The sequence below is a fragment of the Carettochelys insculpta genome, chromosome 10 (genome assembly GCF_033958435.1).
Source record: "Carettochelys insculpta isolate YL-2023 chromosome 10, ASM3395843v1, whole genome shotgun sequence".
In the NCBI taxonomy this organism is placed as follows: Eukaryota; Metazoa; Chordata; order Testudines; family Carettochelyidae; genus Carettochelys; species Carettochelys insculpta.
In genome coordinates, this window is record NC_134146.1 from 13015963 (window position 1) to 13029037 (window position 13075).

Genomic DNA, 13075 nt, shown 5'->3' on the forward strand with positions numbered 1-13075 from the left:
CCCACGTCTCTTCTCCTTGCTGGGGCAGCTGCTTTCCCGCCACCCCCCACTCAGGTGCTTGCCTGCGGGGAGCACGGGAAGGGGAGAGCGGGCGGGCTGAAGCAGGGAAGCGGGTGGAGGAGGGGAAGGACCGGACCCCTGCTCCACGCCCGTGAGCCCCGCCCCTCCGCGCGGGCAGGGCGCCGTGCGAAGGGCCGGGTCTGCAGGGTGTCCGCCGCAGGAGCCCCGCTGCTGCCCCTCTCTCGGCCAGGCCGCTCTGCAAGGGCTGGACTTTGCAGCCCGCCCGGGGCGGGGAGCGCGGCGGGCCGCCCCCGGCTGCGTCTCCGCCACCTGGCGGCCGGCAGCGCGCGTGCCGCGCCCCGGGCTGCACGCGGCCCCCGGCCCCCGGCCCCGCGCGCTTCTCGCCGGCTCGCTCCCTCCTGCTCATGAATATTCATGACTCCCCTCCCTGTGACGTTGCAGAGTCCCGGGGTGAGAGTGGCGCTGCTCGGGTCCTGCCGGAGAGGCGGTGAATGACTGAGCGCAGCCAGCCAGCGAGGAAGCCGCATCCCGCCGCCGTTGCTCGCTCGCTCCGGGAGGCGACGCTCACGCCCGGGCAGCAGCCAAGCCCCTGCCCGCCTGGCCGGCCGGAGCGGCGCAGCGATGCCGAGGCTGCGCTGGGAGCCGGCGCTGCTCCTGCTGGGCGTCGGGAGCCTGCTGGCCGCCAAAGGTGAGTGGGCGGAGCGGGGCTGCGGGGCAGGTGCTGCGCGGGGCGCGGACGCGAGTGGGGGGCCGCGCACATGGCGGCGCGGCGGAAAGTTGGAGGCACCTGGGGCGGTGGGGCCAGTCTGGGAGCGGCGAGGGCGGGGCGCCGCGCCCAGTGTCTGGCCCCGCGGGGCGCAGGCTCTCCGGGGAGAGCCGAGGTGGTCAGCCCGGCCCGCCTCGGGCCCTTTGCTGCAGGGGGAGAGCCCGCCCCGGCCGGAGCGGAGGGGAATGCTTACTCATGGGCGTCGCGAGTGGGCAGCAGCCGCTCTGCCTCCCGGGAGCCGGCCTGGGCAGGGCGGGCGGCGGTGCTGGAGAACTTGGGGACTCCAACTTTTCTTTCAAGCCGAGATAAGCCTCCGGCAGTGGGGCTGGGGAGGAGGGAGGTGGCCGGTGGAAGGACGTGCGGCTGAGATCTCCCGGGAGTTTCCCAGGACGGTCCTGGTTTGGAGATTCCCCACTGTCTGTAGTAGCCACAAAGTCGTACTGAGGCATTTCAGATCGGATGGGATGGGATACGTCCTGCTTCAGAGTAAGCACCAACGTGCTTCAAGGCTGCCTAGGGGGCTGCAAGAAAAGTGAAGGTTTGGGTGGGGGAGATGGTTGGAACAACTGCTTCTGTTGGGCATCAGATGGCTGGGATCATCCTAAACTAGCTGGCGTTACTTCCTCTTGGATCAGGTTGTTCTAATTACATGTAGGTTGTGGGGGGCTAATTGAGATGAACCCTTCAGTTCAGGAATTTCAGCTTTTTTATAAAGGTCTGACAACTGTTGGCTTACGCTCATTTTGACACTTAAGGATTGTTTTGACCCATAAAAATAATGCAAGTTTTCTTTCCTGACATGGTTCTGTTGCAGTTCTGTTCTGAATTTCTTGGGGAAAGTGAACAGAATTAGAAGTTTTGAGATGTTGACCTTTTGTTTATTTTTCACATAATTTTAAAAGGGATCTAATTCCTGTGCTCATATAAGAAATCTTGTCATTTCTATTATTGAGGGGGCTGCTAACTGGCTAAATTACACCTGGACTCATGTATTTCCCAAGGAACGTGGTATTCAGTACGAAACCAACTCTGTCTGGAAAAAAAATTCAGATTGTTTCTTTGGGGAAAAAAAAATCTGAACCATTCTCTCAAACACTCAGAAATAGAGGAGCCTGAAGGAATTGAGTACATCTTAAGGAGGCTTGCTACTTCTTTTTAATATTCAGTGTATGGTTTTGGTCACTTCAATGGGCAGTATTTTCAGGACAACTATACTGCTGTGGGATAAAAATCCAAAATGCCTAATGTGCTATGAAATATGATAACCAATAAAGGGTTGTATTTTAATGCAAGGAGGTATGCCCCTTCTTTTCCTTCTGTACTTAGCATAAACTTTAAGATAGTCATCTCTTCTAGGTGTTCTGCCAAATATGTGAGCTTCATTTCTTCTTAGGCATCTTTTACCATGTTGCAGTTAGTTCAACAGACTAGCACATCTCAATTCTCTCTTTCTGTCAAGAGATCTACTTTCCATTTAACCACTGGAGGGCTGCAAAGAGCACTTTTGGATTGCAGTAAATTCAAAAATAAATGTTTAATGCTTGATTTAAAATACTTTTATGACACTTCTGTTGGTTTCCATGGCCTGCTTTGTCCTATCCTACTTTTTTATCCATATTTGTATTTGAAATCTGGTGTCATCTGTGGGTAAAATATCAAACAACAAAGTGTCATAAAGTCATATGTAAATACATCTAGTATCTGATATATTTGTTTCTTTAGACTCTGGTTTTCATTTCCATCAATAAAGGGAAAAATAACAGTTGTGTAGATAAGAAATTTATGGTGCTTTCTTCTTTTTAAATACGTCTTTACATGAGGAGGATTTGGATTCAAAAGGCACATAGTTAATAGGATTGTCAGTGCTTCAAACATAAAGCTATCTGGTAGCTTGAAATAGAGTGCTTTCTTGTTTAAGGTGTTAGTAAGATATGTACTTTGTACACAGGTTGTATGCCTTTTGTGTTCTGTGCATTTTTGTTGGGGGGGGGAGGGCAGGCTGGGGGAGGTTGTATAGAGACTTCATTGCAATTATTCAAATTTTCTCCATAGTTCTAGTATTCTAGTGGCACAGTGCCAATGTTTTTCAATTAAAACAGAGAGGGTTTGGGGTGAGCGATGAAAGCATTGAAATCAGCCGTTTCTTTCCTGTTCATACATTGGGGCTGTGTCTACACTTGCATTCCTCTTTTGAAATAGATATGTAAATGAGGTACATATTTGCATATCTGACACTTCATTTGCATATTATGTCAAAATAGTTTCTTTTGAAAGAAGAGAACCAGTGTAGACACTGATAGTTTGAAAGTAAACCCCATCTTCGAAAGAAGCTATTTTGAAATAAAGATATGCAAATGATGTGCCAGATATGCAAATTTATACCTAATTTGCATTTTCAATTTACCTTATTTGCATACTTATTTCGAAAGAGGAATGCAAGTGTAGACACAGCCTAGAACTAATAGGTGCCGCATTTTGGATTATTTAGGGTTGCATTCACACAATTGGGTTGCTACTAAGTTCCCCCAGCGCCTGCAGTTGCTGGAGCTGTTCCCCCAACCTGTGAAGCCTTCTAATCGTAGCACTTTGCTTAGGAAGGGTTTTTCAGCACATTTTAATACATGGCCACAAGTAGGAACAAATAAAAGTCTAATGCCGCTTCACTTCCTCTCTCTGGTCCCAAAATATCTGTCCATAAGGCAGATCACTAAAATTATTTATCTGATTTTAATATTTCCTTATGGAAATGCTTAGTCAAGTTTAATAAAAGCTCCACGTTGATTTCTAGGATCTCACTAGTTGCACAGTTGGAATTCATCTTTTTTGGGTATCTGTCAGCAACATAAATACAACTTTTAATTTTATTTTTAAGTGCAGCAGCAAGCATCTCATGGATCTGAATAACTAGGAAACATGTGATACAATATTAATATCTACAAAACTTGTAGACTTAGTCATGCAGGGCACTTCCAAATCAATGGTACAGCAAGTTCCCTTTGGCAAATGTGTTATCTGGATACCTCTGACATGACTACTAGCAATATGAAAATAACAAACCCAAAGGGACAGAGTTTTCATATTTTGCTTGTAACAAAGGCCTAAGCCTGAATGGTGCCCCCACTTTCCTCAGCAAAACTCTTCAGGAATTTCATAGGAAGATACCTAAATACTAAGATGAATTAACTTGAGTTCCTGATATTATGTGACGCTAGTCACGTAACAGGCACCAAGAAATTTGGTGGAATAATTAATGTGTCATGGTACAAAATATATAGCTATGCCAAACTATGCTCATGCTAGGTGATATGAGGTATAGGAAGTAGCACTATATGTGAAAGAAAGCGTAGAGTCAAATATTGTAAAAATCTTAAATGAATCAGACTGTGCAATAGAATTTCTCTGCATAAACATTCCATGCTTGAAAATTAAAAGAATAGCAGAAGGAATATATTACAGATCATCAGATCAAAATGATGATTGTTTAATGCTCAGGGATATTAGTGAGCTTACCCATTATCACTTTGTCCATTCTGTATTTTAACTGCTCCCATATTAACTGGGAGCATATCACCTCAGGACAGGCTGCAGAGGTAAAATATCTAGGCACCATAAATTACTTCATCCTGGATCAGCTAATTCTGGAACTCACTGGGAGAGGCAATTCTTGATTTTTATCCCAATGGAGCACAGGATCTGATCCAAGAGTTGAATATAGTTGAAATGCTGAGTAATAGTGGCCATAACATAATGAAATTTAATATTCTTGTGGGGAATAAAATACTACAGAAACCTATCACAGTAGCATTAACTTAAAAAAGGAGAACTAAAGCAGAAGGAGGAAGCTAGTTACATTGAAGGCAGAGTGAAGTGCTTGCATGCTGCATGGAAACTTTAAAAATGCTGTTAGTAGAGGCTCAAATAAATGGATATCTCAATTTAAAAAAAAAAAAAAAGACAAAACAGTAAAGGGACCAAAAAATCACCACCCTTGCTAAACAACAGAGTAGAAGAAGCAATTAATTAGTGAATTGTACCAAGCAAAATAGAAAGGTGCATACATTCCGGCAAGTAAAGTGTAATATGGCAGGCCCAAATAGAATTTGAAGAACAACTAGAGACTAACAGCAAAAACAATTTTAAAACCATCAGAGTCAGGAAGCCGGCCAAACAGCCATTGGAACCACTGGATGATTGAGGTGCTAGTGGCGCACCTTAAGGAAGACAAGGGTGTCGCAAAGATGCTAAATCCATTCTGTGCTCCAGCGTTCACTGCAGAGGATGTGTGGGAGATTCCTACGCCTGAGCCATTCTGCTTAGATGACAAATATTAGGAACTCTTCCAGGTTGAGGTGTCAGTGGAGGAGATTTTTGGAACAAATCTGTAAATTAAGCAAATGTGTTTCCAGAGCCAGAAAATTCACACACACATTTTGAAGGAACTTCAGCATGAAATTGCAGAACTACTAACTGTGGTATGTAACCTATTGCTTAAGCCAGCATCTGAACAAGGAGGGTAGAGGACAGCTAATGTGAAATCAACTTTTTAAAATGGCTCCAGAAATGGTCTTCACAATTACAGGCTAGTAAGCCTAACTTCAGTACTGGATAAATTGGTTGAAATGATAGGAAAGAGCAGAATTATCAGACACATAGTTGAAAGGATTATGTTGGGGGAAGAGTCAAAACAGAAGGGAAATCAAGCCTCACCAGGCAGCTAGAATACTGGGAGGTGGGTCAGCAATCATGGGGACAAAAGTGAGCCAGGGGATAGAATGTGCTAAGACTTTCCATAAACCTTTTACATAATCCCCCCAGGAAAGTTCTTCAGTAAATTCATGGGATGGGAGAGAAGGTCCTCTTATGGATGAGTAACTGGTTCAATGATGGGGAATAAATGGTTCTATTTTTACAGTGGAGGAAGGTAAACACGAGTGTCCCTCCCGGTTTGTCCTATGCCTCATCCTGTTCAGTGTATCTATAAATGTTGTGGGGAAAAGGGGCAAATAGTGACACGGTGAAGTTGCAGATAATATAAAATTACTCAAGATTTGTTAAGTACAAAGCAGCCTGGGAGAAGTTACATAGGGATCTCACAAAATTGGGTAACTGGGCAACAGAATGAAAGATGAAATCCAATGTTGATAAATGCAAAGTTATACGCATGTCAAAATATAATCCCAGCTATACATATTGGCTATGTCTACACTAGCCAAAAACTTCAAAATGGCCATGCAAATGGCCATTTTGAAGTTTACTAATGAAGCGCTGAAATACATATTCAGCGCTTCATTAGCATGTGTGCGGCCACGGCACTTCAAAATTGATGCGGCTCGTCCAGACGGGGCTCCTTTTTGAAAGGACTCTGGCTACTTTGAAGTCCCCTTATTCCTATGAGCAGATGGGAATAAGGGGACTTCAAAGTAGGTGGGGTCCTTTCGAAAAGGAGCCCTGTCTGGACGAGCCGTGTGGCAGTGAGCTGCGTCAATTTTGAAGTGCCAGGGCCGCCCGCATGCTAATGTGGCACTGAATATGTATTTCAGCGCTTCATTAGTAAACTTCGAAATGGCCATTTGCATGACCATCGAAGTTTTTGGCTGGTGTAGATATGGCCATTAAGTATTGGTGTCTCAAATAGCTGTGACCACTCAAGCAAGAATCTCAGAGTTATTGTAGTTAGTCCTCTGGAAACATTTGATCAGTGTGCAGCCGTAGCCACAGTTGCAACTTCATGCTCTGGGTATCCCATAACCTCTGACTGCCAGAAACTGGGGCTGGATGACAGGGAATAGGTCACTTTATATTTTTCCTTTTTGGATCATTCCCTTGGAAGCATCTGACACTGGCCACTGCCGGTGGACAGGTTACTGGGCTAGATGGACCATTTGTTTTAACCCGTATGGCCAGTCCTATGTTCTTATTGCAGTTTCTGAATTAGTCATTATTTGTACAGTGCTATGAATATATTGAAATGATAATTCACAAACCATGGGTTTTAGACAACTGTATGTATTGGTGTTGTGGTTAGTGGTGGAATTTTCGCTTATGGTACAAGTTCAAAGTCTAAATGCATGTGCAAAACAAAACATCCCTTCTATTCCTCCATCCAGAATACATTAGAAGCAGTGTTGGTACAGCAATTAACTCTGAGTCCTGCGAGTCAACCAGGTTTCGTTCTATTCCTGATGACCTTCTGCTTGTGACCTAGGGCAAGTCATGTAACTGCTTCATGCCTTGGCTTCCCAAACGGTAAAATGGGGATAACAATATTTTATAAAACACTCCAGAGACCTCTGAAAGAAAGGTGGTTATGAAAGCAAATTTATGTCCCAGGTTTAGTGATTTATGTGATTACTGATCATTTGTATTTTAGGCTATTGAAATGATGAGAATATTTGGAAAACAAATCAGAGTATTTGATTGTACTTTTTGTTTAGGTGTTTCAATATAAGTGGTTGTTGCAGCAGCGCTTAGTTTCGTATGCTATAGAAGGACTTAATTTTGCTGAACCTGGCTAGATTTGTTACTGCTTATCCTGATTTGGTTTACATGGTACTCGTTCTGTACCTATATCATTCCTACTATATGTTAACCTCAGCCAAGCCTTTCAAAGCACTATACAAACATGTAGTAGGAATGTACTGTTACTGTGCACAGTCAAATGTTTTCCTGCCTTATCATTTTTTGTTGGCTGGTATTTGGTGCCATGTGGGCTCAGAGCCTTTCTTCTCTTGTAACGGTGTTCCTTGTGGGAGTGGCAGAAAAATATTTATAGCCTAGAGGACAGTTCCTTTTCTTCTGTCACTAAATTACATCCTTGAACTTTGTTAGACTGGTTTTAGTCGTGCTTTCATTACTTTTTAAAGATCAGCTACTTGACCCTCTACAGAAAGGTATGGAAGTAGCTTAGCAGTTGAGTGACAATGTCACCTTGTTTTGGTTTTTTATTGTCAGAGGAGTACTTAGCTGGGAAAAGTATCAGTGGTTAAATCCTCCCTCAAAGCCGTTAGCCTGCTTCGATTCTAGTGTCTATCTCTGTGCACTGAAGGCTGGTAAAGAATAAAAATATTTGCTCTATGTTGGGAATATGTTTAATTGCCTGCTTCATAGCTTTCCATAGATATATATTTATTTACTGAGTGTAACAGAACATGAGAGAAAAATATCTGATAAGAAAGATTAGGGAAATATATCCTTAATGCATCTGACAAATTTGTCTTGTAAATTTTTCCCATCTCCCAATAGTGAAGACATTTTTGGAATGATGGTTTAAAAAACCTGGTTCTAGCCTTCAAAAGCCATTCCCTTGCCCCTTTCCTTATTCTGTGCATTCTTCATCTCCTGGATTCTAACTTCCATCTCACCTTATTTTCCTCAAAGTGGTTCTTTACTGCTTTAACTATATCCAAGAGGGTTATGCTGAGAAAATGGCAAAATATAGCTTGCCCAGCACATGCAGAGTGGCTCCGTGGAACAGCTAACACTTCATTAAATAGAAAAACTTCCTACTGTGGTACAAAAATAGAAAAATGGATACTAAGAAGTGTTGTTTCTATAGTAAGCTGTTCCTCCCCCTTCTCCTCAGCACGTATGGTTAATAATTCTCTGCAAACCTCCAAAATATTTTAATTCAATTTTAAAACTGCACAATTACAACTTAAAAAGACTAACTCTGAGATCTCAGTTATAGTGAGATTTGGCTCACATCAAATTCACCACTGGTGTCCATCTCTGGAGGATTGTGAATTATGTGTGGATTTAAAAAATGAGGTTTAAATGAGCTTTCTACACTTTCCTTCATGTAGATTGTGCAATAGCAGCCTGAGCCCAGCAGCACTTGGGTGAGGCGAAAGAGAGCCTCTGAACTGTGATGTGGTACATGGGACTGAGCTTTACTCAACATTGCTAAAAATGTCAGTGGATGATACTGGGTATGCTCAGAAATGATGCTTCAGTCACTTAACTGAGTTATCGCTATTCATACAAGGGGTTTGTTTGTTTCTTTGTTTTTGAAATAAACTCTCGTACACAACTGCAGCTCCAACAAGAATACTTTGGGGACAAGTAGAAATTTAAGGATCTGCATCTGGAAGATGTGACAAAGTTTCCCAACATTACTGCTCAAACTGAAAATCTGATGCTTGCAAAAAGTGATCCAGGTAGCACATCTCATGTGGGAGAAATGTCAGCAAGAGCTATGGTTGCAACCTACCAGAATGTGATGGGCAGTGATGGGAATGAAGTAGCAACACTTCTTTTTCCATATACTGGAGCAGTTCACTGGGAATGCTAAACATTGCCTAGTAGTGGATGCCACAGCAAACTGAGCAGATTGGTGACCTTAGACGCTAGCCATGCAGCCTTGTTTAGTTAATTGGAAAGCCTCCTGCAGTGTGAGAGTTGTGGCCTTAGAAAGCAAGGCAGCTCATTTGCTGAATGCAAATTGGAGTGTCACTAGCAAAGATTTTAATTCTCAGTTTAAAGAAGTCCAGCTCATCTGAGGGCTTGCAGAATGCTTCCTTTCCACATATGCAGGGCTTGCACTGTCTGTATGTTTGTAATGTGAAGCATACTGTAAGTGTATACACATCTCTTGACAGTCTTAGGATGCTTGTGATCACGAAGAAGACAACAACCTGTCTAGTTATCTTGATTATGTGACTGTGAGTTATGAATCTGCCCTTCAGGAGAAATCTGAGCCAAAGGATATGGAAAGTGCAAGTCAAATACAACAGAAAAAATAAACACAAAAGGATGGAACCCCTCCTGCCCACCAAACCTAGGAAACTAGAGGAGAAAAGGCCATGACTACCACCAAACCTAGGGACCTAGAGGAGAAAAGACCAAGACTAACATCAAATAGGAAAAGGCCATTCCTGCTATCAAAAGGGGAAAAAAATAGAGGACTTACTGTTCTTTGTAGATATTTATTCAGAGTGGTTTTTCCTACTAAAGGTATGACATTCTATATGTGCTTTTAAGTATTACTTGGTTAAAAATATAACCTATGATGGAAGATTGAAAGAACTGGGCTTGTTTAAGACAGAGAGGTTGTTACAAGGAGAATGGAGAAAAATTACTCTTCTTAACTTCTGATGATGGTACAAGGAGCAAATAGGCTTAAATTGCAGCAAGGTAGGTTTAGATTTAATATTAGGAAGAACTTCCCATCAGTGTGCCCAAGCACTGGAATGACTTGCCTAGGAAGGTTGTGAAATCCCCATTATTGGAGATGTTTAAAGAGTGGATTAGACAAATGCCGGTCAGGGATGGTCTAGATTGAGCTAGATGAGGATTTCTTCATACAACTAAGGGAAGCTTCCAAATCACAGGCCCTGGTTCTCATGGAAGGCTCTAATCACCCAGACATTTGTTGGGAGACCAATACAGCAGCACTCAAACAATCCAGGAAGATTTTGGAGAATGTTGGGGATAACTTCCTGGTACAAGTGCTGAAGGAACCAACTGGGGCTGTGCATGGCTTGACCTACTGCTCACAAACTGGGAAGAGCTAGTAGGAGACATAGAAGTAGGTAGCAACCTGGTCTGCAGTGAGTATGAGATGGTAGATTTCAGGATTCTGCCAAAAGGAAGAAAAGCGTCTATGTATTACTGCTCACCTGATTTCAGAAGAGCAGACTTTGACTCCCTCAGAGAACTGGTGGGGAGGATCCCCTGGGGAGCTACTATGAAGGGGAAAAGGGTTCAGGAGAACTGGCAGCATTGTAAAGAAGTCTTATTGAAGGCACACGAACAAACCATCCCAATGCACAGTCAGAAAATCAAATATGGTAGGCAACCAGCTATGCTTACAAGGGAGGTCCTCGGTGAGCTTAAGCTCAAAAAGGAAGCATATAAGTAGTGGAAAGTTGGACAGATGGCAAAGGAGGAGTATGAATAGATGCCTGGAGAATGCTGTGGGATAATCAGGAAAGTGAAAGCACAATTGGAACTGAATCTAGCAAGGAATGTGAAGGACAAGAAGAGAGGTTTCTACAGGTGTGTTTAACAGTAAGAGGATCATCAGGGAGGATGTGGGGCCATTACTGGATGAGGGAGGTAACGTGGTGACAGATGATATGGGAAAGGCTGAAGTACTCAATGCTTTTCTTGCTTCAGTCTTCATGGACAAAGTCAGCTCCCAGACGGCATTATGCAATGCAGTATGGGAAGGAGGTGGTCAGCCCTTGCTGGGAAAAGAACAGGTTAAGAGCTATTTAGAAAAGCTATATGCACACAAATCCATGGGTCTGGGTTTAATGCATCCAAGGGTACTGAGGAAATTGGCAGATGTCATTGCAGAGCCTTTGGCCGTTATCTTCAAAAACTTGTGGCGCTTGGGAGAGGTCCCAGATGATTGGAGAAAGGCAAATGTGTAGTGCCCATCTTTAAAAAAGGAAAGGAGGACATTCCAGGCAGCTATACACAGTCAACTATAGACTGCTCAGCCTTACCTCAGTCCCCAGAAAAATCATGGAGAGGATCCTCAAGGAATCCATTCTGAAGCACTTGGAAGAGGGGAACATGATCAAGAGTAGTCAACATGGATTCACCAAGGGCAAGTCATACCTGACCTGTCTCATTAGATTCTGTGATGAGGTACCTAGCTCTGTGGACATGGAGAAGTTAATGGATGTGATATACCTTGACTTTAGCAAAGCTTTTGACACAATCTACCACAATATCCTTGCCCATAAATTAAGGAAGTATGGATTGGACGCATGAACCAAAAGGTGACTAGAAAGCTGGCTAGATGGTCTGGCCCAACAGGTGGTGGTCAATGGCTTGATGTCTGATGGGTGGTCAGTTGCAAGTGGGGTGCTCCAAGGATTGGTTCCAGGGCCCATATTGTTCACCATCTTTATTGATAACCTGGATGAGGGGGTGGATTGCACCCTCAGTAGTTTTGTGGATGACACTAAGCTAGGGGAACAGATAGATAAGTTGGAGGGTAGGAAGAAGGTCCAGAGTGACCTAGATAAATTGGAGGATTGGGCCAAAAGAAATCTGATGACGTTCAGAAAGGCCAAGTGCAGAATCCTGCACTTGGTATGGAAGGATCCCAAGTGTTGTTACAGGCTGGGGACTGACTGGCTAAGTAGCAGTGCATCAGAAAAGGACCTGGAGTTTACAGTGCATGAGAGGCTGGGTATGAGTGAACAGTTTGCTCCAAGAGACGAGAAGGCTAATGCCATATTGGGGTGCATTAGGAGAAGAATTTCCAGCAGATCTAGAAAAGTTATTATTCCCCTCTATTTGGCACTGGTGAGGCCTCATCTGGGGTATTGTGTCCACTTCTGGCCCCTCCCCCGCCCCCCGTATAGAAAGGATGTGGATGCATTGGAGCGGGCAAAGAAGATGATTAGGGGGCTAGAGCTGCTGACTTATTGAGAGGCTGAGGGACTTGGGCTTATTTAGTCTGCAGAAGAGAAGAGTGACGGGCTGTTTGATAGCAGCCTTCAACTTCCTGAAAGGGAGCTCTAAAGAGCATGGAGAGAGGCTGTTCTCAGTAGTGACGGATGGCAGAAAAAGGAGCAATGGTCTGAAATTACAGATGGAGAGGTGTAGGTTGGAGATGAGGAAAAACTGTTCACCAGGAGGGTGGTGAAGCACTGGAACGTTTTACCCAGAGACATGGTGAAATCTCCATCCCTACAGGTTTTTACGTCCCATCTTGACAAAGTTCTGGCTGAGATGATTTAATTGGTGTTGATTCTGCTTCAGGGGGCTGGACTCGATGACCTCCTGAGGTCCCTTCCAGCCCTAGATTTCTGTAATTGCATGATTCTCTGAATGGTGGTGCTTAGTCCTTCCATGAGTGCAGGGGACTGGAGTGGATAATCCCTCAAGGTTCCTTCCAGTGGTATTCTGTGAAATTCTATTTTGGTAATTCATTTTCTTCTGAATCACTGTGAAATTGCAGTCTGAGGACTTGTACTTTTTTATGTTGTGGACTTCCTTTAAACATGCTAATAGTTGTGGACAGATAGTAACACAGTTCATTGCTTGGCATCAGACATTGTGTTAGAGGTGTAACCCTTGAAAGGTTTTATTTATTTATTTATTTTTCTGTTTTTTGAAATGTTAGAAGTTGGATTATGGAATAACAAGGGAGCAGTAGCTACCCATGTGGCTTAAACATTTAAAAGATTCATGTACAATAAATTCATTACAATTAATGAATTTGCTTTAAGAAGTTTATATCTGGTTTTTGATGTATGTGTTACATCAGAAATTTACCATGTTTGGTTCCACGTTGATTACAGTAGATGGTCAAAGGGGAAAGTTGCG

At 43.6% G+C, this 13075-nt stretch overlaps 1 protein-coding gene across 1 annotated transcript in view; it reads left to right on the forward strand.

The window, feature by feature from the left end:
• Positions 1 to 430: 430 nt before the first annotated feature.
• Positions 431 to 13075, forward strand: part of CLSTN2 (calsyntenin 2) — a 734144-nt gene continuing 721499 nt past the window's right edge. The window contains exon 1 of the mRNA XM_075003853.1: positions 431 to 709. Coding sequence (XP_074859954.1) covers positions 643 to 709 — 67 coding nt within the window. The 5' untranslated portion in view covers positions 431 to 642. The remainder of the gene's footprint in view (positions 710 to 13075) is intronic.